Genomic DNA, 27,692 nt, shown 5'->3' on the forward strand with positions numbered 1-27,692 from the left:
GGGAAAGAAATAAAAAAATAAACACTTTAGCATGGTCAGGATTCTTGATTACCTAAAAAGAATCTCTGAGAACACCTTGAGAAAGTTGATAAATATTTTTGAACTTTCGTAGCATGCCTGGGTGGGATCCAGCTAGCTTCCTTAGGTGCTTAGGTATGGTGCTAGGCTTTGTATTAGCAACTCAAATAGTGTTGATAAAACACCAATATATGGCTGTTACTTACCAGTGCTTGCACAGTGACAAGGCTTTTTCTTTCACACTCTACCCTGCCCCGCTCACTGTCTTCTCTCAGTGAGGAAGCTGGGGGTGAGCAAGAGGTTGGGAGGGGACACAGCTGGCACAGCTGACCCCAATTCCTTACCATATAACATCATGCTCAGCAAAAAAGGCTCAGGGAAAGAAGAAGGAAGGGGGAGATTTCACGGTTATATTTTGTCTTCCCAAGCAACTGTTAAGCATGGTGAAGAACTACTTTCTAGGAAGCGACTGACTTCTACCTGCTGATGGAGAATAGTGAGTAAATCCCTTTTTAGGCTTTGCTTGAGCATGTAGCTTTTGATTTCCCTACTAAACTGGCATCACCTGGATCCGTGAGTCGTCTTGCCTTCCTCCTATTTTCTCCCCATTTCACAGGAGGGGAGTGAGCAAGTGGCTCTGTGGGTGTTGTTTTGGCTGGGGCCAATCCACTGCAACTCCTGAAGACATTTATCTTGACTATCTAAGGTTTGGAAAAGTCTAAATTTCAATCCAGCAGTCTGTATCTGCTTTCAGGCAGGTTGAAACAGATACAGAAGTCATTATAGTTAGCTTACAACCAGTGCGTGTCTAGTTATGAAAGTTATTTGAAAGACAGAGGTATAGGGAGATTGTTGTAGTATGAGAGGAAAATTTAACTGAGACTTCTGTATCTTTCCATGCTGGTGAATTCAGAGATTTTACAAAGAACAAAAATAGAGGTGGATATCAAGCTAAGGACATGATTTCAATGTACTTATTATAGCAGTATAGGAAATGAAACTAGAAAATCTGCTATCAAGGAAAGATTATTTAATCTGCACAGAAGAAATATTTGGAAAGTCCCTCAATAAACTGATCAAGGGCTGACTGATGAATGACCAACTGTTTCCTAGAGTTCTACACAACAGACAAGATTTGATATTCCACTACATTTAACTAGCAATAAACTTTCAAATAATGAAGACAAGACACACAACAGAGAATTCACTGGGTGAGATGTAACTCAGACGAGTAATATGACTTGGACATTTTAACCAGGAGAACTTGCAGTCCCTTCCTCCCTCCCTCCCCCACAAAATGAACAGTTAAACACATCAAGCTAATTAAAAGAATATACATAAACCATGATTTAGAACAAAGATATTCACCTACAGAATTCGGAAGAAACTCCCATCAATACAGCAAACAGATCTAAGATGACTTCTTAAAAAATTATCGATATTAGAAAAAGCAAATGATTCAATTTTCAAAGAGCTAGTGGACTCAAATAAAAAAATTTCAAGAAAGCAAAAGTGTTTTTATCACATTAAGTAATGAATAGCAAAAAGTCGTAATAGATTTTCTTACCAGAATACATTTCACTGTGTGAATCGCGCTAGGGTCTTTGTTATTAGCTGCCCAGTGAAGTGGGATTTTTCCTTCAATATCAGGGATTCCAATATTTGAGTCATGTTTTATGAGAAGTTTCACATGCTCTGGGTTATTGTAGTAGGCACTCCAATGCAATGCAGTTTGCTGGAACACAATATTCACAAGTTTTACAAACATGGTGAAAAATAAGATGAATATTCAAGTTTGTTAGAACATGAAATATGATTTAATTGTATTTTCACAGAATGAAAGAGTATTTGAGGTTGAAAGGGCTAAAAGAAATGTCTTTATCTCTACAATCTGGTCTGTGTAGCCTGATGATTTGTTTTACTAATGATCAACAAATATTACTAAAGTACAGTTACTTACAACCCAAAGAATGGATGTTCTGAAGTTACACTTTTGGGGGATGTTCCAGATTGAGTGCAGTCATGGAAGTGCTTTAGGTAGGTAAGACTGCTTAGAACAACGCTGTCTGTTCATTCCGTATAAATCCTACAATTCATTACGTTCTTGTGCACAACATGAAAAAACCATAAACCTGCCTCAGATACCTCTGAATTCTGAGCTGAGTTCAATTCCTAAATGTCTGGACACCAGAGATGGAGGGTTATCAAATGATTAGCACTAAATATCGACACTGGACTTGGATTCATCTTGAGCAAAGGTTTTGACATTGTCCTTGATCACTCAGAAATCTATACATTGAGTATTACTGAATCTAATGTATTTTGACCAGTAGCAGTCCAATAAAACATCAAAAAAGTCATCCATGGTCCTACTGCTAATACCTGGCTGCCAGTGGCTTTTTACAGGTATTATCAATGTTCATAATTACATGAGCAAACCAACGTTTGTTTGTTTGTTTGTTTTTTTAACGGTGAAATGCTAGGATATTAACAAGTAATTTATTGATCAGACACCTCTCCCAACTAACTTGTAGCAGAGGGTTGTAAGAAGCAGAACAAATTTCATTTCTCCATCCCTCTTCCCTTGCCCTCATCCTAGCAAAATATTACGTGGCACTTTGACTTGAAAACGGAGAGAAACAACTGCTGCAGGATGTTTGTGTCTAGGAGTGCGATACCCTGGATTGGCACCCTTGAATAATGTGACTGAATGTATGAGTTCAGTAGCCTATTCTTAACGTCTCTGTAAAGGAGGCAGGCAAAAAGGAGCCTATTCTTTGTGTTTGTTGCTTTAAGCTGTTAGCTTTGTGCCATGGTAACATAGTAGGATACTGCAACCTTTCTGTCGGCTTGGTAGTTCACGGAAGAAGAGCTCGTTCTGACGCATAACTGGAGGGGCTGCAAGAAAAGGTCTGAAAACTTACGCTGCATCCAATTACACACAGCCTAGCACCGTAAAACACGCTCAAACCATCATAGCCTGTCAGGATTTGAACTGAAAACTTTTTAGCAGTAGAAACCTGTGAAAAGTGAACATATATTATTTCTTAAATGGTGCTGATCAGTATCCCTAGAAACTGACACACGCTATGAACACAGAGACTTTTGATTACCAAGAGACCAAAGCAGTCTTTCTTTACAGACTTCTCTCACTTACAACCTGCTTTTCAGCCAATTACCTACATTTAAATAAAAGACACTCGTTCTCTCATGTTCAGGAATTATATTTGACAATCTCGATGCACAGAGTTGCAGTAAGGGAAATGAATAAGCGATGTACCCAACGGGGTCAAACTTGTTGGTCTCTATCCCCAAGAGTGCCTTTCATCAGCCTGAATTCCATCTCTGCTACTGTGACTACTCATGACAGAAACTGGAATAAAAGTGCTGTACATTTAGTGGAAAATCTGGCAACGCTTTAACACTGCTTTGGAAATCTGCTGAACAAAAGGCATGGTTCCTAAGCGGTTTTGGCTGGTCTCCAGATACCTTTGTTAATTAATTAATGCGGTCAGGAAGTCAGCACGGCCTCTCCAGAACGACTGCTGTAATTATAGCCAGGGTTTCCATGATACACGTTAGAATATCCTGGAAGGCAAACAGCTGATTGCTAGGGCACAGGCTGGTTCAACTCCATTGTCTGGAGGGGTCAGGAGATTCGTTTTTTGGAAACCGGCCTTGCAGATGTCTTATCCCACTTCCTTCACGATAGGATTTCAGAGTTTAAATAGTAACACCACTAGAAAGTCCAGTCCTCTTCACTTCCTACGTCCTCTTGTGATAAAACTAAAATGTATTACATGAGATATGAATGATGATGTCCACTGAGGCTGGTCTTGCCAAACTGGTACGCTGAACAAGAGGTGATCCAAGTACACTTGGTCAGGGCACTGACATTTGAATAAGTGGTAGACTAGGGCCTGGTAGGAAGAGTCTTTGCCTGAGTTCCAAGATCACTTACATATTGTATGGAGGACACATTTCTTCTGAATGCTTAAAAAGCCTCTATCATCTCTAACAGCTGTATCCATGCCTATCTTGTCAATGGTAGCTCCTTTTTTTTTTCCCTTTGTTTTCTATTTGCTGTCTACATTCACAGTATCTAACTTTTTGTTTCCATATCACTGGGGAAAAATTTGGGTTCAGGAAACACCTGTATCTCTGGATTCTTTGAAAGAAGAAGCCTCTTTCAGATTTTAGGATATGTAAGCTGCTTGAGCACATGATATTTGAATCACACCTTCTCAGACTAATAAATCAGAAATAAGAAAGTCTAGAAATCTCTCTACTGAAGACAATATGATCATCTCTCAAAGAGAACATGCATCAAACATGCCAACGAGAGGGATGAATCTGTTTCATTCAAAACCAATGTGGTCTATGCCTCCTTGTATCCTTCCACTCATGCTAACAGAGGCAACTCTTTCACAGAAGTTTTAAATCATACATTGCTAAGCACTCAACCTTAAGAACTACATCAACACAAAAATCAAGTTATTTAATGCTAAAAACCTATTCCTTCTTTTATAATGAGTTAGTGTGCCATTACTGCAGGTTAGCAATCATCTCTGTAAAAAGAGTAATCAATCAGTTGTTTAAGAACTTTATCATTTCTGAGATCCATGACCTGTTTTGGCTGGTCATTTTAATAATAGTCCTTTTAAACAAGCATCAGTAGATTCTTCCTGAGCATCTCAGAAGTCAGTGTGTTTCTAAAGCAGGCTGGTAACTCTACTGATGGAGTAGAGAGTGACTTGACTTTGCAAAGGGACATCAGCAAACTCATGACAATATTTGCACTATGTATAGTGTATAAACAACAACATCATTGTTCAGGAGTGGAATTCCTTTGGATTTCCAGACAGGTAATGAAGGCAGATGAATCTCCATTTCACAGGTAGAGTTTTTTCAAGAAAAAAAGCAGGCTAAGCCTATGTTACCCACATTCAAACAAGGATCAGGCTGTTACAGAAAGACCTAGACCCTAAAACTCACCGAGTATGAGTCTAAGTGCTCTCAACATGACTGTCAGTGAACTAAGTACAAAGAACTTCTACATATTATCATCAGGAAAACGTTAATATTTCTAACAGTGATCACTATAGTACCCATGTTAGCCACTATTTCACATAGTCAGAAAAATTTTGGTAAAGTACTGCAATAATTTTTCACTCAAACTGTTTCATAATTTCTAAAGCTGCTACAAGTGTTGTCTTTAAGTAGTATTTTTACCTTGTTTTTGTCCTGGGTATCCACTTCACCAGGTGCCATGTGTTTTAACAATAAAGCTAAACATTTTGGGCTTTTGTGACGTGTAGTTAAATGTAATGGTGTCATATCCTCCAAGTCCTTCTGCATCCAGTTCCCTCGACGAGCCAGTAAAAGCTTCATAAAGCGGTAATTTCCCTGGGTAAGGAAAAACATGAGAAATGTATTTAAGTTTACTAAACCAAATGGTTATATTGTTTAGATATATTTAATGTTGCATCACAGCACTTAAAAAAACTGTAACAAAAAAAAAAAACATCAGCAGCTCTAGGCTGTGGAAACCTACAATAAATATTAAAACAAACAAATAAACAAACGGTAACTCCTGATTTTTAAGTTTGTTTTTCTATTTGCTATCAGATATGTAACCTGCTGTAGGAGTGTGTGTAAGACCTGGTTCAGTAAGACAGAAAACTCTGCCATACTGTCAGTTTCTCAACAGTTTAATCTCCAGACATACCCTGTACAAACTGAAATAAAACCATTAGATATGGTTGCAGCAAGACAGACAGGTATCAGATGAAGAATATAACTAAACATGAAGACCAACTACAATTATTAAAACAAGAGGAAGGAAAATAACATGGAATGATTCAGAGACAGAGAAAACCTACTCGTCTGAATGAGTAAAACATACAGAAAAAAAAGTGACTGCTTCTTACATTTTTAAACAGAGAAGTGTACGTGAGTTTTGATCCATTGTATGCAGGATGAACGGATGGGACAGCTCGTCTTGTAACACTCACTTAAAATACCTAACACATTGGACTTCCTAGGTTTTCAGAAGAAATAACGTAGAAATTCTCCTGTGACCAATAACAGGGTGGATCCCAAAGAAAACAGTTTGGTTCTATTTCTCAAGACATTGAGGAAGCCTTTCAAAAACCGAAGATACAATCAGGTAACCAGTAAGAAGCTGTAGCAAATTAAGGTATAACCAGCCTTGATTTTCTACTGCCCCTTGCTTGGAGGCTTTCCCACATAGCTGAAACGCTAGATAGGATATTTTGATGCTTCCACTTCAATACCAAGCCTACTGAGTTTTTCTGAACCCACCCTCAGCAGTGAGTTTCAGTTGAGAAGCAGTAATAGCTGGAGTAATAACTTCTTAAAGCAAAACATCTAGAGCTAGAAAAGCTTGGGTGATCATGTTCTTAACATCCCCACCCCCTGCTACCTCACCTTTCCTAAAGAGAAAGGAGTGTGCTGTCTCACAGCTTTGCTCTCTTAAGATTTCCCCAAATACTAGCTTTTGCCAATTTCACATACTGACAAGTTAAAATATCAATTAACCACAAATTACACAGATTGACACACAGATCAATAGCAGTCATGTCTTCGGGTTGTTTTGCTTATGAATGACCTGCAAATTAACATATTCCAATCTCTTGCAATACTTCCATAGGTGGTACAGCAGCCAGAAAGATGGGAAGGGCAGATTTCACATGTTACTGTTTCGGTCTTTGTCTAGTAAAAATGGATGAGTTGAGCTTCATGTGGGCACAGCGGATTTCACCAAGTGTGCCTAAAATATATGTGATTTTTCTTCCTGATGCATTTTTTTATTTTAAAACACAAACCAGGGAAGACAAATCATGAACGAGCTCAGACAAAATACCCTCTCCATGCTTCTACAGCTTGTCATCATTGACTCCTGCTCTTCAGTTAAAGCTCTACAAGAAAAGTCTGCCAAAACTCACGCCACAAACCTGTCTGAAAATGCAACTTCTGCTGCCAGAGACAACAGCACAGCTACTGAGCTCTTCAACAGCATTCACAGCAAGTGCAGCAGGTAGTGAGTAACTAACTCTTTTTTTTGGGGGGTGTTTGGGAAGCATAAGGTTCTTTTAACACAAGACACACCCCAAGGTACAACCATGACGTACAACTGCAGAAGTGCACGATGTCTGCACAGCTACTAATCCATGCAGAACACGTTCAAAATGACTTAGTGAATCGCTGCAGAATGAGTTAGGGATAAGGAAACTTCTCATTATTACCACCATACTTTACAGGTAAATATAAGAAGATTTGGAAAACTCATTAAAAAGAAAAAAAGAAAAAGAAAAGAAAAAAAAGCTAAAATTGCAGTGTATCATGCTGTGGTTGGGAATTAGACTGGGGAAGACAACACTAAATAACTTGAGAGAATATTAGTCTTGGAAGAAATATAGTTGCTATTCCCCATCACAGAGGATAATACATTTGTTTTATTTTCAGTATTTCCTACTTGATGTCCACGCATACATGTGAAAGAAAAACACTTGATTTTCTCTTGTTGATGGATACTTATTGGAAGATTTACAAACATACCGTGCTTTTAGAATGAATTCAGCTGATAAGAAGGGTGAAAGATAAAAGAAAATACATAAAACTAAGGAAATGTACATTTTTATTATTAGAGTTTTGTTCTCTGTACTCTTATTTTATTTCTGCTGTTACCATTTTTCCACAAGTTACTACTATATTATTCTGTTGCATGCTTAGCTACCAACAAATCCCCCTCCTTAGGAAATTAATCTTTAATAAATCCTTTCATTCTGAAACATGAAAGATACTCTTTCTTCCAAATGATTTAAGACTATTTATTAAAACATCATCACAGACAACACCAATGTAAGGACAACGTCCTTTTACATTACTTGGTTGCAATGATTTTATTCTTACCCTTACTTCTGACTGCTGCTCTTTTTCTTTAGTAATACCATAAATGTTGCCGTGTTTCTTTCACCTACTAGAAAGTAATGCTGTCCTTATTAATGGCAAAGGAAAAATTCCTCACCTTCAACTGATTACTGATTAAGTTTATAAATATATAATAGATATGGGTTGAAGGCAGATTTAATTTAGGTTTTACTAGGTGCAAGGGGGAAAAAGTATGCTTAATCTGAAAAGCGTTTAGTAGCCCAATTGCTTCATTTTTATTAAATCCTTGTCTATCAAGCTTGAAGCTTGCTACCTTTCACTCAGCAGACACACCTGATCGGCCTCCAGATTGCAGAGCATCATGAAGCACTTTGGGCCAGTCTGTGGTGTCTTAACATTGTGAGTCCCTCTAAAATGATTGTTATACTATGTGAAAATATCAAAGACAGAAGACTCAGTTCTTGATAGCCAAAGTTTACTATTCTAGTGCTGATTATTAAAATTCCTCCATATTTTACTAAAATTATTTCTAGTCCAAACAGTCAGCTCTGTATGCAAACTACAGTACAGCTCCAGAAATGATGACATCTAGCTTCAGCATAAGATTGTCTGATCAGAAGAAATATTTTTATTTCAAAATTTCAGCCACTTATCCTAACTGTGATGGGGTATAACAGGTTTTGGTAGACAGATAATGAAATAAGCTATTTTTGCTCTGCTGTCAAGCAATGACTGAAGAAAGGTTCTGGACCCCGAGCTTAACAGTGAAGCAGTCAGAGTTTCCTTTCTTGAATATTTCAGTAGAAAAAAGAGCAGCTGGAGAAACATCTTAGAATTAATGAATTTATCAGAATTCAGATTATCCCTGGCATTGAAGAAGTTATCCCCAAAACTGCAAGTTCATTCAGAAAAAAAATATATATATACATATATATATATAGTCTGGTATTTTCATTGAGTCTACTTCCAGGAACAAGTTTTAGTGGAAAATTTCCAGTGAACTCTTATCTACCTACTTTTCTAGGCCTATGATATGATGGATATGTTTATTTTCTCATCTATCTAAAGGAGCTTTTTCAACCTAGTTTCTCCCACCGTCCTGTCGAGGAGAGCAGCTGAGTGGGCATCTGGCCCAGGCCAACCCAACAGATACGGTCACCTAAGTGAAGAAATAATGAAAAAGCAGGCTCTGTACTAGTAACATTGGTGCTTTAATTCATGTTGTAGGTTAATCCTGACATTAATGATGGCTGTATTACCAACGGGGTATCTGATGTGACCGAAGCTAACAGGGGCACATGAAGTACAGGTAAAGAGAGATCCCTGCAACTCTGTGAAGCCATGTTAACATCTGAAGACCTTCTGGACCAGGTTTCAGCCCCCCAAACACACAAGCTTCCTCCTGTCCCACTGTCCTAAGCAGTTCAGTAGTACTGCAACATGTAGAACAATCACTACCTTGGCATTATTTTTGGGAAGGTTTAAATAGCATTACCTATCTCCACTAGCTGGCTCTGGTAGTAGGTAGCACATAGGCCAACCAAGCTAGCATATATAAAGCACTATCATAAAAATACAGCTGTGCAAATATTCCAGTACTCAAAATAAAAAAAAGAATTTAGCAGATGTTTTTGTTCCCCACACGATATCTACCAGCGCAGGAAATATACAGAGTTGTTAATGGATTTTATTTTTTTTTTTAAATTTACCTTTCCAATAAACGTAGATAATGTAATACTTTCCAAGAGGCACTGATAAAGCCCAAATCTTAGACTAACACAGAGCTAACAACGAATTACTGTAGTTAATTCTGCCTTCTGTGAAAGCCGTTATCTTTCATGTAAGGAAATGCTTCCAAAAGTTTCTTAGCACACAGGAAGGAGTGTTAACCTCCTTGGCAGGTGACCAAGCAGTCTCTCCTCAAGCGTGAGACATCACACACGTTTCCTCTAAAAACCACAGGAGTGAACTTGCCAGCAGGGAGGTCACACACAGCACAACGCTGGGATCGGTAGGATCCTCGCAACGTCAGCAGTGGATCTCTCCTCCACTACAGGGAGAGAAAAGAACAAATGCAATTTCTACTTACTGAGAACATCCCACTGCCTCTCCTTCTCTTAGCTGGCTAACATCCGATGCTTTTCTGAGTCAGGATTAAAAAGAAGCTGAGTATAGTTCCTGTAAAATGTATACAATTTTCTTTCTGTGAACTGAAAGTCAAACAGGGACATTTAAGGTAACACTATATAAAACACATAAATGTGAAAACTGGAATTGCTGACTGTTGTTTTGTAAAATAAAACACCACCTGAAGTGGAGCAGTCGTTATTACCTTAACACCATGAATGTGTATATTGAAGCAGTTTCATCACAGATATCTCCTGGATATTCATAAGTCAGAAAAGCAAGCGCACCTCTTCGGGCATCAAAAGCACATCCACGGATATGCTACCATCACCTCGTCCATCAGCGGGTTAAAAGGGGCCAATATATGTAGAAAACATTTCCCTTTGCATTGCTGGACCACATTTTCAAAACACGTAACAATTCTAACCCATCTGAAATATTAAACATGACTTGAAAGAGTGATTTGTAATAATTTATAATGCACTGCACATGAGCTGCATACTGACTGCTACAGCACAGCCACGATTGTGAGGATTTAGTCAAATACTAGGGTTGATAGAGAGCTAGAAAAAAGGTAGACATGGCACGGGTCATTAAAAAGAACACCAAGCTGTTAAAATGTGAAGACACTGCTTTGAGTCCAGCTCAAAATTAGGTAACTGCTTCGCCAGTTCTGGGAAGACAGATCAAAGGAACATAAAGCAATTTAAAAGTGCTCCTTACAAAGGAGGTGGCTTTTAAGGGCTCTCCAGTGTGGACACAGTCATAAGCCCTGATGATGGGGTCAGGGCATACATTTCCAGCAGAACAGAAAGAAATACTAGAATTTCCTAAAAATGATTTTGTATGCATAAACCACAAATCAGAACCGCACATTAAAATTGAGCTTCTACAATACTGAATCCAATCCTCCAGCACCCACAGGGAGTAAAGACATCTAATCCTTTCCAACAAATTCCTAGGTATTTAAGGGGAATTAATGTGGTTTTCTCCCCACGTTCTTTATATCTATGAAAGTACAGTGCAGGTTTTAAAACCTAAGTGAGCATCAGTCTTTTTATCTCAATAACAAAGGCTAAACCCTACCTTCTCCTCAAAACCTCTCTCTCTCTCTGCACTCATTCTAGTTTAAGCAATTTTTTTGGAATACAACCAAGAAGATATTACAGAGCATAAAAGAAGAGGTCCCACACAGTAGCCTACTGAATGGCAATACTATGTCTCTACTGCTAGGTGTATCTGACAAGATATTTACAGCTGCATTTGCTTCATCAATTGATCTGTTGGCACACTGGCATCCTTCCCAGTCATTTTAAAATAAAAGGTTCGCAACAAACAGAATAAATTGTTCTGTCCCCATGCCCCTGCACATGAAACTTCATTACGGGCTATCACATTTCTGACCATTTCCATCAGTTTCAGTATTCTTGTAATTCTGGTATTCTGCACATCCAGTCCTGTCTTCAGTCGACACTACTGCCTTCTCTTGTGCCACTCCTCGGTGTCCTTAGGAGAAGTACTACTTGTGATGCCAGCTTTGTTAATGAAAAATATTGACTACGGGTAGATTCAAGTACAACCATTGAGGAATTCCAATAGTCTCCTTGCAATCTCATTGTTCGGAGCGCAGCAGTGTTTGTTTTCAGCTCATTATTAAATTGTTCACCATCCCTTACATTTTGTGCCCTCATTTCCCAGTTAACTGCAATCTTCCACCTAGCACTACACTAGATGTTTTTGTACAGGCCTAAAAAGGCTGCCTGCTGAATTTATGGCTAGAAAATCACATAGCAAAATGTTGGGTTAGTTTCGAAGAACCTGCTTTTGATGAAGTTTTACCCCATTTTCAATATATATTTATGTATTTAACCCTTAGAAACTAATTTTAAATGCTTGCATGCTACTGAGGTCAAAGAGAGTACTTTTGTCAGCTACTTTCCTCCCTACTTACAATGTTATTTACCAGTATTAAAAAAAAAACATAAACAACACAACAACAAAAAAACACAAGACCACAAAATCCTGCAATGTTATGTTTCCCAAAGAACGTTTCATTGATTAAAATTATTTTTCATCTTGCCCCTTGCTGTTTGTGTACTGTTAGAACGAGACTGATCAACAGCAGATATTAACCATTGATCACGGCTCCTGACAGAAAGCACTGCAGCAAGCAAGCCCGGTCTGGGAGCGCACAGAACGCTGCACACAAGTGGAAAAATAAAAGGCACCACGAAAACAGGGAGTGCAAAGGTCTGCTTGTTTAAAGAAGCCCATTCAAAGGGAACAGAAAAGGAGTAAGGGTACGGCAAGTCCACCATCCATGACAGTATGGACTTAGGATATCTGATAATTAAACATTCCAGCGTGGCTTAATAATTTATTAGCTTATTAAATTTTGATTTTTTGAAACGCATTCATTATTAATTAAGCAGCACTTATGTAAAATGCTTTATTACAATTTTCTCAATATTACTTTGTAAAAAGAGAGACTATTTAACAATCAATAAATCCTCTTCAGAGGAATATAATGCATAATTCACTGATTTTTACTCTTTCACAAACAAAACACTACAAAATTATCATTGCTGAATTAATTATTATGTGAAAACAGGTCTGCTTTTCTGATACTACACCAGTCATAGTATGTGTAGTGATTACACTTTTACTGTCTTTAAATATTATTAGTGCTTTAATTTTCCTTTTTAAACTCAAACCGTATTTAAGGAAGTATATCTGGATACAAAACAACACCTTGAGAGCAGGAAAACAAACTTTATCATAGCTTATTACCTACATATTCACCAATATACACTGATCCTTTGGTTTAGACCTACCCTGGGGGTGAACAAGAGCTAAAAGCGTGCATGGAAATTTAGCATGTCAGGGCACTGCCTTGCTTTTCCAAAGGAACACATTCTGCCCCAAATACAATATTTCATATCCTAAGACAACAAAAAAGTGAAATAGATTGCTATGGGTTTGGTTGGTTGTTTTTTAAACAGTCAGGTTAGATATTAGGCTTTTTAAACTCCAGACTCCTTAAAAGTAATCAGGATTTATATGGAGATAAGATGCAATCATTGCTCATGTCCAACACTAATGTACTTACTTATACTCACTCTTTCCAGCAAGTAAGTGTAGAAGAGAGGATGCCTCACCCCACACCACAACTTCATCACAGATCTTCAAAACCAAGAACTGTAAGGTCTTCAGAAAGAAAAGGGGCCATGCAGGTGCTAACTGACACTTTCTTTAGAGGTTGTTTCATCTATTAGCATCCCTCTGAGAAGGATGTTCTCAAAACATCTGAAACTACTTAAGAATGACATGGAGCAAATGATGGACTTTGTCAGCAACACCTGCCAGTTAGTTAGTAGCTTTTCAGGAAACAAATCAAGCACTTATAAAATAAATGGAGCTGTGACTATCATAATTCTAATGTGATGTATATTAATATACATACAGAAACAGATCAGTATTCCAGGAGCAGAAGAAATTCAAAGATCAAAAGAAGTATTTTGATATGCTTATATTATCAGTTAACTGCCAGAAATCTGACAAGAATTCTTCAGAAAAGCTATTAAAATATAGGCTGGCAAGTCAAAATGTTAGGTAGATTTCAAATAATTATTCAGAGTTATAGATTAACAACGCTTGGATTTTGAAAGATTATCTATGTATGAAACAGTGAAACTTCTTGATTCCTAGTACTCTGAAGTTGAATTAATATTGCCTGGTTACAACAGCCATTAGCACTGAGGGAACCACACTTTAAACATGTCTGACTGCACTGTTCTTGCACTCCTTGAATACCACTGCTCATTTTATTATTTGATTATTATTTTTAAACGGTTCTGGGGGAGGGGAAGGAATCAATATAGTTACTAAGAACCTCAATTCCTAATTAGAGTGAGTAAAGTCACCATTAAAACGACAGGCTGTCACCCTGGTTGTCATGTACTATATTGCCATTTAAGTTCAACACACATATTGTTCTTAATTGAGCAAATAAACTCATGACCGCGTTTATAAAATTTTTAGTATGCTTAAATGTTAATACACTTTAATATAAGTTTTAGTTGCTAGATATGGTGAGTAGACAAGATTAGAAACAAATACAAGCTCCTAGCAACATTTTTTCCCCATCTCTGTCATAGTAAATATGATTTTGGTATGCAAACTATGAATAGGGAAAGAATTAGAAACATGGGATCCCAGACTGGTTTGGGCTGGAAGGGACCTTAAAACCCACCCAGTTCCAGCCCCTGCCATGGGCAGGGACACCTCCCACCAGACCAGGTTGCCCAAAGCCCCATCCAGCCTGGCCTTGAGCACCTCCAGGGATGGGGCATCTACAGCTTCTCTGGGCAGCTTGTGCCAGGGCCTCACCACCAAGTGAAGACTTTCCTCCTAACCTCTAATCTAATTCTCCCCTCTTCTAGTTTAGAACCCTTCCCCCTGTCTTATCACTATCTGCCTAAGTAAAAAAGTCACTTTCCATCTTTTTTATAAGCCCCATTAAGTATTGAAAGGGCTTTATTGAAAGGTATTGCAATGAGGTCTCCCCGGAGCCTTATCTTCTCCAGGCTGAACATCCCCAGCTCTTTCAGCCTTCCCTCATAGGAGAGGTGCTCCAGCCCTCTGATCATCTTCATGGCCTTATTCTATTCTATTTTTTCAATAAATCTTAACAGCTGGACTAATCATTCTTCGTTAAAACATAGAAGGTATAAAAATATTGTCAGGCATTGGAATGGGCTGCCCAGGGAGGTGGTGGCAACACCGTCCCTGGGGGTGTTCAAGGAAAGGTTGGACTCGGCGCTTAGGGACGTGGTTTAGTGGGTGACATTGGTCATAGGGTGATGGTTGGACCAGATGATCTTGAGGTCTTTTCAGCCCAGTCTGAAAGCACCAGTCTGACTTGAGACCAGTTCTAACCACCAGACTTTTTGACTGAAAGCGAGGCAGTGTCTGAACTCAGAGCTCCTCTTCCCAAAGCCTCTTGCAAGGTTGGCTTCGCTCTCTGGGTTTCCATAGGAATAGACCGAACTATCAGCTGGCACCCAGTCAAAGGACACAATGGAGACGAAAACTGACCAGCGCTGTAAAACCCGAGGTAAAACTTCTTCCCAGGGTAAGTTAAAGGAAAATAGGTGCTTATATCTTACAGTCCTTGACTTCATTTGTCCATGTTTTTTTTCTGTGCAGTGTTTCCAGCTCAAATTTTATGATCTACCTTACAGAAATTAGTTGTTTTCATGTAAAAAAAAAAAAAAACAAAAAACAAAAAACCCACACTTGAAGAATGATAATGCAATTAGCATTCTGATTTCCAGTTGATCTCTTCTACTGTTACTGACTTGTTTTCCTATAGTGAGTTTTTTGAAGCCACTCAGGCACAAGTACCCGAAGCACAGTCTCTGGTGATTTACGAGGAAACCTGACTACACATCGTCCACATTTACAGCATCGCTGCCCACTTCTTTGTCAATACTCTAGGTCCAAGTTTACAGGAAATTCTGCACAGTGACTTGAAAGAGTTGTCAGCAAGCACTAATTTCCTTCCCCCAAAAAAGAGTACTAAAAATCGTTTTTATATTCATTTTATTCATCAAAATGGCTCAAGGTTAAACACTATTGAACTGAGAGTACCGTTAGAAGACTAAGAAACTATCTCTGAAATATGAGTCTTTCTTTTTAAAAGCTGCATTTTCCCATATTCACATTCTTCTCCATTCCTAGTAAAATTTTGATTAATGTCCTAATTTATAATTTTTTTTCCACTTTTAGTAATTACCTGTATAGTTTGCATAAGTACTGTTTTGCACATGGCTGAGTCTCTTAATCCTTATTTATATGTACATTATCTAATGTCTCCTAAATTGCCAATCTCTCTTCTACAAAGGACAAGTTAGGATGATTGCTCAAAAGCATTTCACCAAGAAAAAGATCCTTATGGGAAAAAAAAAAAAATCTTACAATATTTCATAGTTTCTAGAGATACTACAGTGAAGTATGAGATTTAAAAAAAAAAAAGAAGCCAGAATCTACTTACAGTACTGGTAAATAAACCAAAGCCTTACTAAGCTACTCAGAGTACATCTTAGCAGTAATAAAAGCACTGGATTTACTTCTCTCTGCTCAGACTATAGGCAGTTAAAATACTAACTCAAGCCTGGTGTCGCTTCAAGTCTTCCCAAATCTGTACCATACTAGCAGAATATGGAAAAAACATGTTCTCTTTGTATATATGTTTATATTTAAACGTTCCCATCAGAACGCTTTACGTATACAGATGATAAACATAGCATAAACTACTTAATATTTCAGTAGAAATCTTTTTCCATTAAAACTAGTAACATTCTTCCCTAATTTCTCAACCCCAATTCCTCATTCTTCATGAATAAAAACTGAGGTAATGGAAAGCGTGTTCCAAATTGGTCTACAAAGACACTAAAAAAAGATCATTTAAATATATAAATTAAATTTATATTTTATGAAATGCAGCCATTAGCTGTTGCTTTCCAGGAAACAACAGAATTTGTTTATGTAGTTTATACATATCCCTTTTGTCTCAAGTGTGATTCACCTAATTCTCTTTAATCAACAATTTAACCTACTGTTTGCAGACAAAAAAAGAGAGACAAATGAAAAATTAGTGCTCCTGGAGTTTGTGGCTGGCCATAAAATCTGAATTTATTTTTCAAACACCTTCTGTAGCAATAGCCTTGGCATGCTGAAGACATCCTATCTAGTATACTATCGATTCAAATGACAAGGCTGAGCATCAGATTAAGGATGTGTCAGACACCTGATAGAAGATTCCTGGAGAATTCAGCAGAAAGGTGTCCTGTTTCAAAATGATCTATTGCTGGCACTACATTTATTGAAGAATATGTGGGACCATTTAACATGACACTAATACACTTAAAAATAAAGATAATTTAAAAGGACTAAGATTAATAATGAATGCAAACAGACACCTTTCCTCTTTACTATGGAAAACCCAGAAAAAGTCACCTCGTCCAGAGAGAAATCACCAAACAGCTCACAGAAGTGAACTAAGCCAAACCGATGAGCTCACACTAGTCATAGTCCTGCTTTAATTTGCCAGTGACAAATTTAGACACAAACAGTAAGTGGTTTCTCAGTCCCAACAACAATATTTCTTCCTGAACCCATTAAAGATCAGTTGTGAGGTCAGCTGCCGAGGGGCAATTAATGCAAGAATGATGTTTTGGAAAGGACACTCAAGCAGGGGGATGCCTCTGCCTGTAAATAGCCTGTAAAGCTATTTTGTAAAATACAGACTTGGCAGCAGACATCAGTGTCCTGAGAGAAGAGCTGGGCAAGCCTCTTGTGCACTGAGGGATGCCACAATGCTAAACGTGCTAAAGGAAGAGCAATAAGGGAAACAAAATGAAAGCTGCTTGGATATAACTCATAACATGCCAAGCATAGCACCGCGTTTAGTAAGAATCACATTTTTAAGGTGCAATCATTATTTTCAAGTTCAAAGGCTAGAGAAATTTTCATCTACCCTTTGAATAAAACAAAATGAGAGAGAGGAGACTGCCGCTTGATAGCAGCGTGTAAAACAGAGCTAGCATTTGAAAAACAAGATAATGAAGGCAGTTTAAAACAGCCAAACACCAAACATGGGATAACATCCTGTCAAAAGAAAAAAAAAACAAACGCTGCTCATGCCTGCACGAAGTACTCACCTTTACTGGGCAAAATTTTGCCTAACTGACCTAAAGCATGTCTGTATGCTGTTCAGTCCCAGTCTGCCTTCCCAACAAAATCTCTGAGTTTAAGTTATGCATATGGGTGGTTTTCTTGGCTTTAAATCATCGCTTAATATGCTTGTTTTTTTTGAGGACAGGATCACTTCACTGTTTTGCTTATTCACTGGTATCAGCCTGAAAAGTTATCGCTATAGAAGAGGGCTTAGGAAAGATCAGATAAAGTAACAATGTGGTAGTTGCCTGCCCAGATGCTCTTCTAAGCTTTTTCCACAAAAGTTTAACCATGATTTTGATAAATGAAAATAAAGTAACTCTACCAGCTGGCTGCATAGATATTTAAGATATAATTCCATATCCTGTACAGAATTACTTCCTTTTTGCTGGGGTCTGAAAACAAGGAAAGCTTCCCAATGTCCCATCATCACGGTTTGCATTTGATTCGTGTTTACAAAATCTTTTAGAAAATCACTGCAGTGGAGTTTTTTTTTCTTTTCTTATTATTTTTTAAATGAAATCGTAAACGCTTGAGATCAAGACTGCTCAATTGAGGCAGTAGTGTGAGATAATGCATGTTTGGGGTCTGACAATGTCCTCTTCGGCAGACTGGGTGGTGAAAGCTTATCTCAGGCATAGGAAACATGGTAAAAGAAGATAGAAAGCCAAACCAAGGGCAAAGATTTCAGTAGCAAGTATTGGGTATAGCTCTAGAAATTAAGATGCTGGATTAAGACACCCATATCACAATGAATAAAAACTTCACTATTTCAAGGTGATCAGCGGTTAATGATGCTAGCTCCTTGAAAGAGGTGGGCCGTGATGGAAAGACTAACTTTGACCAAGATCCTTCTGATCTCAGGAAAGGTGTGTTAGATAGAGAAAGGAGATACTGGTGTGGCTACACCTAAGAGTTGATTTGAAAACAGCAACGCAGTAAGATGACAAATAAAGCACTACTCTAGTACTTTAATAAACAAACAAATCCTCCTTTAAAATCTAGCCCTATTATTTATTCCGGTAAGGTAAATTTTAGTGCTGTAAACCTTGAGATATTAATATGAAAAAAAATATTTGTTTTACTAGCATAGTGGCACTTTCATTGCATTTGTCTTCTTTATAAGATCACAATTCTTCCTCCAAGAAACATGCAGGGAGCAAGGGATCAAAAGCAACAACATACAGACAAAATTCAACTGACAGTACATTGCAGGACTTGATAATAGTGCTTATTCCATGTATAGCAGCCCTGAGACAATTCCTTATGTCTGCAGGACTACCATCTCTTCACAACAGAACATTAATACAAAATATTCCGTTTCTTTACAGCTTCTGCTAAGTGATTTCCTCCATTGGTGGGTATTTTCGTTCTCTATGTCATAACTTTTTGTATTTATATTCCCCGTTAAGTAGTTAGCTTGCTTTTTCTCAAGACACAGAACCGGTCTGGTTTGGTTTCATGATGCCAAATCTGTTTCACACAAACTCTGTGTGTGCTCCTGTGTAAGAAGAGCTAAACCGCACATGCTATGCATCCTCATTAACTGGGGAGAGGTATAATTAAACAGCAAGGGGTTAAAGTGTACATTAGCCTGTTGTACTTCCCTACCTATTACTTTTTTAAAAAAGCTTTCATATGTCTTCTTCCTTGTTTCTGAAAGCTAACCATCCCTTCTTCCTTTCAGCGAGGCTGACATTTGACAGCTTAACATAGCTGACAGGGTTACCCAACAGCCCACCCTCCCTATTCTCAATCCAATTAGACCTCTAATCCTCCAGATGAAAGGCCCAACTCCTCACGTTCCTCATGACAACGACAGCTATTGATTATTTGTCACTACAGCTAACACCCTCTCTGTCGAGGCCACTCTGACAGAAGCAAACCTACCAAATTAGACAGCACTTTATCTGCCCTGGAGGCCAAATGGCACAACAAGTAAAGGCTAATAAATGGTATAAAAATGAACAAATCATAACATTATGACAGGTTGATCGTTGCCAGTAGCTTCACAGCTCAAGCTTGATGCTCTGTTAGACCTGTTCCTTCTCTTTTCTCTTCCACTCATGCTCCAACTTTGACTGAATTAAAGGCCAGAACAATTAAGGCATTTGACCAGCAAAGATAAGCTAGGATAGAACTATCATCAAGGGACACAAATGTCAATAGCAGACTACCGTTTGTCAATAAAAACATTCCAGGGATGCAAATGCTCATGACTCTGCTCTCCACTAGGCTGTACTGATTCCCTTTGTACAGAACTCTTCTCAAACTCGCAGAGAAACTCCGGAAAAATTAACCCTGCAGGGTCCAGCTTCAGCTAGGAAAGACAAGGATTTGCATCATTAAAAAGGAATCCCAAGCTACATGGCAGAGAGATGTTAGGGTTACCACTTCAGTTAATATCTACCCAATTGCCCTGTCTTCTTTGTGGGGTGATATAAGCCAGAAATATATGTTTTGAATTTATCATTATACATTTTCTTAAGATGCTTCTCAACAACAATGTTTCTGGGACGACGTGTGTAGGCTCTCTCTCACAAGTCACATCCCTCCATGGCAAACTGCAAAGCAGCAACATCAGCAACATCTGGTATTTGTACAGCAGTAGTATCCCAAAGCAGTAACAGTGCTCGGAGGCACAGTCCCTGAAATAAGACCATTTAATGCAACGAACAACAGGAAGTGAACATGGGAAAAAAAATAAAATTAAATTAAATAAAACACAACCCTGGGAACATTGTTAAGATCACGCAAGTACAGGAATAGCGTGAATAAAAACACTCAGGTTCTTGAAACAGTTAAAAAGCGATTAGAACTGCCCTACCATCGTTCATCAGTTGGTTTCTTGACTCTGCCAGGAAGAATGTGTCTTCTAATAAAGGGTTTCCTACACTTCAGAAATTCCTTACTAAAAATAAAATAATATTAAAATCAAATGACATTAACAATTAAATGAAATGAAAGCTTCCTTGGTTTAAGCAGATATAAGAATATGAATGTCTGCTATTGTAATTCGGAAAAATCCACACTTTAACTGAACAAAATGTTACTGTGTAATATCTAGATTGTACAGATGCCTAGAAAATCACATGCAAGGGCAAAGTAATACTATTTGAAATACTCTAAACACTGTAAAAAATTAATTCAGTAAATAGATCAATTTGTATATATACAGTATTTGTCTTCAGACTATTTTAACAAAATATTCTTGGTGACGAATACACATCTATTAATTGATTCAATCAGAGATGATTGAACTCTTTAAAGATATGCATTTCAATACATAATATCATAATATTGAGTCAAAAGTAGTATCATATGAGTAATATAAAATATAGGTATTAAAGGAATAGTTTGGTGAGCAGATCCCTTAAGATTACTATTCATTCCCCTAAAAAAAAATGAACCTACAGGTTTACATTTAGGTAAGCTGGGTCTTATAAAACTCAGGCAAACTGGAAAAAAATACTGAAAAGTTGAACTTGCATATAGTATTTCTAGGAATAAAGTTAAATTATTACTGCACTGCTCTAAAGTGTACTCCAAATACGATAAATCACTGAGAAGAGTAGACGACCTTTTTAATTTTCAAATATCATAGTATAATTTTACAATATCTTAGTATAACATTTCTTAGATATATTTCTATTTACAGTGATAAAAATGATTTTAAAGCCTTTAAGGTGACTTTTTCTTTTCCAAAACCACACTAGTTCAGAATTTATGAAACTCAATCGTCACAAAGCTACCTGTGCTGAAAGAGACCTCTAGTGGCTCGTGCAACCGAACCCTCCACAACAGGGAGAATTGAGCAAACTCATTCACTGTCAATGGGGAGTCCACCCATAGTCTCAGGAGCTATTTGGCCTTCCAGCATGAAAAAAATTCCCTTATTGTTTATGTTAGAAACCCCTAAAGTTATCATGGGTTATGTTCACTGCTATGGTCTGGTCTTACTTTGCAGATTCTAATTCTTTTTAACACATACCTCATTTCCAGAGCAAAATAACACAGATATCATTCTCTCAATTCAATTTTGTCTATTTCATTAAAAGTATTCTCATTTGGACTTTCCCCCGTTTTCATTTTTCATAGCTAAATAATTATTATACTAAAGTACCAGCTGGTGCCAAGTACTGAAGAAAAATTACTATCCTTAAGTTATCCAATGACACCAGCAAAATCTGTGAATGCCTTTGTATAAATATTAATTTATTAATTCAATGAGTTGTCTCTCCCATGAGTATTCCTGAGTTTTCTTCCGCAAAACATTTTTAATATTTTGCTTATGACTGCTGTTCTTGATAAGTGTGAATCTTTTCCATCATTGCAGGTCAGAAACAGAAGCCATACAGCCCTGTGTTTTTCAAATTGTGTTCCAGGGCACGTGCCTCCCCAGGAGTCATACCTGAACATCCTTTACACATTGCAAGAGTTAATCCATTCACCTTCACAAAAATCATAGATGTACTTGTTCTTTGTTCTACTTTTAAATTAGGTTTGTAGCCCTCACAACTAGAACAAAATCCTTCAAAATAGGGATGCTACGATGATGGCTGTCAGTCTGAAACCTCAGCTTTCAACAAGTTTAATTGCCCCAGGCAATTGGAGATCACCACTTCATAAGTTTAAAACAGAAGCACGCTCGGTCCATCCCTTTTCACACAAATATTCTCTACTACTTAATATTTATCTAAACACTCCATGAGTGCCCTTATTGCAAATCCTCTCTTTAAACCTCTCCCATTCACCTTCAACTTTTGTTTCTACTGTTCTACATAAGCAAAAATAGTACTTTGCTATTACAAATGGCCTGCTATAGACAGAGTGCTTCTATAGTGCAAATCCATCGGATATTTAAAATATAATGCATTTTAGTGCCTCAGACAACTTTATTTGCTCTCTTTCACAACACAGGCCTATGAAAAGACAATGCCAGACACTACTTGTTGTTGTTTAGGCGTGTGGCAATTCCTTTGATGCACAAAATGACTGCTGGAAAGTAAGTACACTCAGGGAGGCAGCGACAAACTGCAAGCAGTATTTTCAAAACTATTTTATTAGAACAGGTGAGTTTAGTAACCAGCAGTTACTAAAATCATTTTGAAATGTCAGTTTTACATGTGTCACAGCCTATAGACATTCATGCCCTATTTACCAGTGCAGCCTGTATGGAGACAGAGCCTAATCTTTAGCTACTCTGAAATTCTGCTCTTGAACAGAACAGTCCTAAGAGCTACTCCAGGGTGCAAATTTTTGCATATTTTTGTCCTAAACTGTTTTTTTTGTTGTTGTTGTTTGTTTGTTTGTTTGTTTGGTTTTTTACTAACAAAACCAGCAAGAAATCAGACTCAGATGTCTTAGTATCTGCTGTATGACTGAAACCAGACTTGTAAGATGACTGCTGGATACCAAATGACTAGAGAGACTTATCACTTGATGAGTAATCACCATGCATGCTCTTGTCCTGTTATGAAGGCATGACAAAGCCTGTAAACTGAAAACATATTGCCTGAAAATATGAGAACTGGATATTTGTCTCAAAGTAGTGCCCAAATCAAGGTCTCCATATCAACAAAATTGTCGTCAAGCTTTTTCGGAACGTTGAAGTGCCCCCAGGAAACTCCAATTGCTTTCAATTCTGCTGCTCTCTAATATGTACCGTAACTGACATGGAAGGCCTTCCCTCTTCTTCAGTCTCGTGGTGCAATAATGAATCAAGATGTAGAGTTTCGGAAGCTGAAAAATGCACAAGAAAGTTTTCTCCTAATACCTAGTGTCGCTTGGTTTCCCAGAACCTTCTCAGACCAACCATTCCTCTCTCTACCTTCATGCAACAGAGCCTACCTGACTAACAATGGTTTCTCCGAGATAATATCTTGGAGTATCTTTTCTTTTCTTTTTTTTTTTTTTTTTCGGTGTACAATCAAGTTCCAAAACACCCTGCATATTTCAGTGGAAAAACTGCAAAATTAGAGGTGCCTTGCAGTGATGTTGGGACGTTGAGCTTCCTTAGAGAAGACCAATACTTTGATTTCAAGATCACCCTTTCATACTTCAACATGTTACTCACTGATCCTTAGAACAAGATAGGTTTATCCAGAGGCAAATGAAAATATTAATGAAGGCTAAAGCAGATTTACAGAGACAGAAGACACCAAAAGAAACCCAAAGCTTCTATTTATCACACACACACAAAAAAAAAAAATTCAAAAGGCTTCCCTTGTCCTCCCCTCAACTCAACTAGAAAGCTGATGAATTCCTACCCTAACATTTTAAGAATATTTTTTATGATGTCAGAGTTCATTTAGTAAGTTCCAGCCCTGCACCATTTCTGTCTGTTTTATTCTTGTTCCTCAATGGTGACACAGCAACATACTGAGGGACAGTATTGTAAATGAGCTATCTGGAACAACATGGTTTTGTTTTTTCTTTTTCACTGATCTTTTCCTGTAGTTACTCTTAACCATTACAATTACCTGGCTTACAGCACAGATCAAGTGTAGTATCAGCACAGCCGATGGTGAGAAGTATTTGGGAGCACGAGAAGTTGTGCTAAACAGTCAGAAAATGAATCATCATTTTCTAGAGTTAGTTTTCTGTTAACCCACTGAACAGTTCTGCAGTTGTGAAAAGGGGGTGGCAGGAAAGGGATGGGCAGGACCAACCCTTTTGATGAAAACTGGTAGTTAGATCAGCTTATCTGTAATATAACACATACAAATCACACACAAGAAACCGTGCCTTCTGTCCCTGAGCATCCTCAGGCTGCATTCACTAGAAAGAACCCTTTGTTTGAGAAATTTAAAGAAAAAAAAAACACACATTCATATCACAGCTTTTGTCTGTGGTTTACTTAAACACAAAGGAAACTACAGTCCTGCAAGTAAAAATCACATTTTCTGGCTGGCTGGCCAACATTCATGTTTCAGACTGCTGTTTGTTCAAATTTTTCACATTTAGTCAAGTTGTACGTTTGCATGAAAGTATGAAAGACTGAATGTAAAGTTGCTTCATACCTCATGAACCTATATGCACAGAAGTAATATATGCTCACTGTGAGGTCTTGCTTAAGAGGGAATTTCAGAAAAGGTAACCGGCCCTGGATAAAAGGAACATGAACTGACCACCAGCATCTCTGAAAGATGCCACGATTATATATTGATATTCATGATATAAATTGGGAAACAAAGAAGTAAATGTGTTATTTTATTCAGTTCAGATAATGCGTTATGAATGTTTTAAGAGGATCGACACTACATGCTACAGAGGAGCATGTTACAGCTCCAGGAAACACATCCGGAAAAAGGTAGTGAGGAAAAAAAAATGTATAAGTTGCTCCTGGCAAAGTTTTCTTCAGGAGCCCTTAATATCAATACTTTTTCCTTTGTGAAGAAAGGGGAAATAACATCCTGGATTTGGGGCTCTTGAACTACCCTGACTGTACTCATTCAGTAAGACTTGGGAATAATCTTTCATAAAATAAGTGAACTAAAGACTACCTTTTTTATTTAATTTTCTTCATGCCTTATCCTTGCCACAGGCTGTCTTTTCTTACTTCCTTCTTTCCCTGTATGGCTACTGGAGAACATCCAGGAGCAATCACTTTTTGCTAGTTTAAGAAAAATTAAGAATCATTAAATTATACATAGCATATACGTTACATATACTTTACACAGAGGTCCTGACTGCATCCTGGACATCCTGTTATTTATCAATAACTGTGTCAGCAAAGAATTTCTATAACCTACAGAATATTTAATGCTTTCAGATAATGAAAGGCTTATTTTCCCACCGGGGTAGTATTAATGCTCCTGAAACCAAAAATTAATATCCTCCTGACAGTTAAGCAACCTGATAGATTATTTTAAGTGCATATCATTAGCATCCAACAGCAAAACTATTGAATTTTTTCTTCTCTCCTTGTTAACACAAAGGGCTGCGCTTGGGGAATTCATAGAGATAGTTACTTCCCCAGAGTAAACAGATTGCTAATAAGTGAGCATCCTCTGTGAGAAATTCTGAAAGAAGCAGGCTTGGTATTTTTTTTTTACATTAAACTGAAATTACTTAATAAAGGATAAATGAAAAAAATCACACACAGGCAATTTGGGTACGTAGAAACATTTCTGTTCAGAAGTATCACGTGTGGGTGTTTTAATTAAGTCACAGTTTAAGACTAGAAGAAAACTGCTACCACAATGCTTACAAGTGAAAATGAATGTCTGTAGTTAAACTGCAATCTCAGTACACTCATCAGTGTACCACAGCATGTTTATTTCATAATAATCTAAATTCTACCGTTTTAAGATCTGTACCAACACAGTAATACAGTTCCTCAGTGTGAAATCATGGGCAAATTATGTTAATGATTTTACTTCTGCTGCAAACAGTTGCCATCTCAACTCCCAGTAAATCACACGCGTGTTCATGAAGTCAGACTGTCCTCTGAACCACCTTTGGCAACCGTCACAGGTGTACTGATGCAATATTTTTATCAGTTTTTCTTTATTTAAATTTCTGAAATGAGTGACTTGACCTCTCCCCTTCTTTTTTTAAAGAGTACAGAGACACCAAAACATTTCACCTTAATAATGGAACAGAGGAAAACCCACAGAAGACCACCCAGGAAACCATTTACATGGCCTTCTGCCTACAAAAGACTGAAACAGCTCCATCTGAAGACTGATGAAGAAAACAAAGATAGTAGGAAAGATCATGTCAATGAAGAGTTGAAAATTACTTGATAAAACATATGCTTTGCATGAGGTTTGTCTCAATACAGCATCAAAAGCTACATTATTAGATGCCTAAAAGGATGATTCAGCTACTCAATGTGTCCTAATGTAGACATCTATACTTTAGGGTGAATGAATTACATCAAGGAATTGCCTACTTCTTTTCATCATTTTTCATAAAAAGTCATCTAGATGACTAGCTTGGCTTTAGATGTCTGAAATATAAATTTCTGCATTTACATGAGATTGTTCTCACCCCATCATCTTACAGATCCATTAATTTATTTTTGTAGGCTGTTTAACAAAGGGGAAACTCATAGCAGCCATGTAAAGCAAAGCATGGAAGACTTATCATTAAGAAGGTAATTATTATCATTAAGCTACCCATCAGCAAAGGTTACCTTGTCAATGTATAACCACAGTTGATTTCAGAAAGCATTGATATTTCAAGTAGTATTAACAGCTGAAATTTCTGACCCCATCTAATTAACTTCAGGAACTTTCAGCAAAGAAAGCTGTAAGAACATTTAAGCCAAATCTGCTATTAGAGAAAGATGGCTTAGGTGGACCAGGAGGGGAGAATTGTCCCAAATGATATTAATGAAGTCTGAGACAGGGAAATGACAAGAACCCTTTGTTGAGAACCTGATACATCTTCCGAGGTAACTATTGCTTTATAGATATGCCCCAGTGACAAAAGTCACTTGGACGAAGCATGGCAAGACAAGGATGACATTCTGACTTTGAGTTCTGACACCTCAGTTTCCTCCTGAACTGGTAAAGATGACCTAGATATCAAAACTGCAGTAGAGTTGCTGAAGTTATCAGATCACCTTTGCTTTTCACCTTTGCCAACCCCTTGGATCTGACAGAAGATGGAATAGCATGGGTCAGTCTTCCTAGCTATGCCATCAGAAATACTTTTGACAGAGGCCATAAACAGTATTTATATCAAGCACAGAACCTTTGATACTGCTTACTGATGTCCAAAGCAAAACAGAGCTGTTTTTGACACCTCACAGTTCTGAAGGATGGCTTCTAGGACATCTGTAGGACAAGGAAAAGCACTTGAGTGCACCAGAACACCTGGGAGATCAACCACATAACTACAAATAATAAGGTAACTACTTAAAAGGGAATTAGAGGTGCCAT

At 37.7% G+C, this 27,692-nt stretch overlaps 1 protein-coding gene across 1 annotated transcript in view; it reads right to left on the reverse strand.

Annotated features, from left to right (window-relative positions):
- Nucleotides 1-27,692, reverse strand: part of INVS (inversin) — an 87,321-nt gene that overhangs the window by 44,837 nt on the left and 14,792 nt on the right. Inside the window, exons 4-5 of the mRNA XM_032181385.1 lie at nucleotides 5,251-5,424; nucleotides 1,586-1,753 (exon numbers count right to left, since the gene is read on the reverse strand). Coding sequence (XP_032037276.1) covers nucleotides 1,586-1,753; nucleotides 5,251-5,424 — 342 coding nt within the window. The remainder of the gene's footprint in view (nucleotides 1-1,585; nucleotides 1,754-5,250; nucleotides 5,425-27,692) is intronic.

This window comes from Aythya fuligula, chromosome 2, assembly GCF_009819795.1.
Source record: "Aythya fuligula isolate bAytFul2 chromosome 2, bAytFul2.pri, whole genome shotgun sequence".
Taxonomy (NCBI): Eukaryota; Metazoa; Chordata; class Aves; order Anseriformes; family Anatidae; genus Aythya; species Aythya fuligula.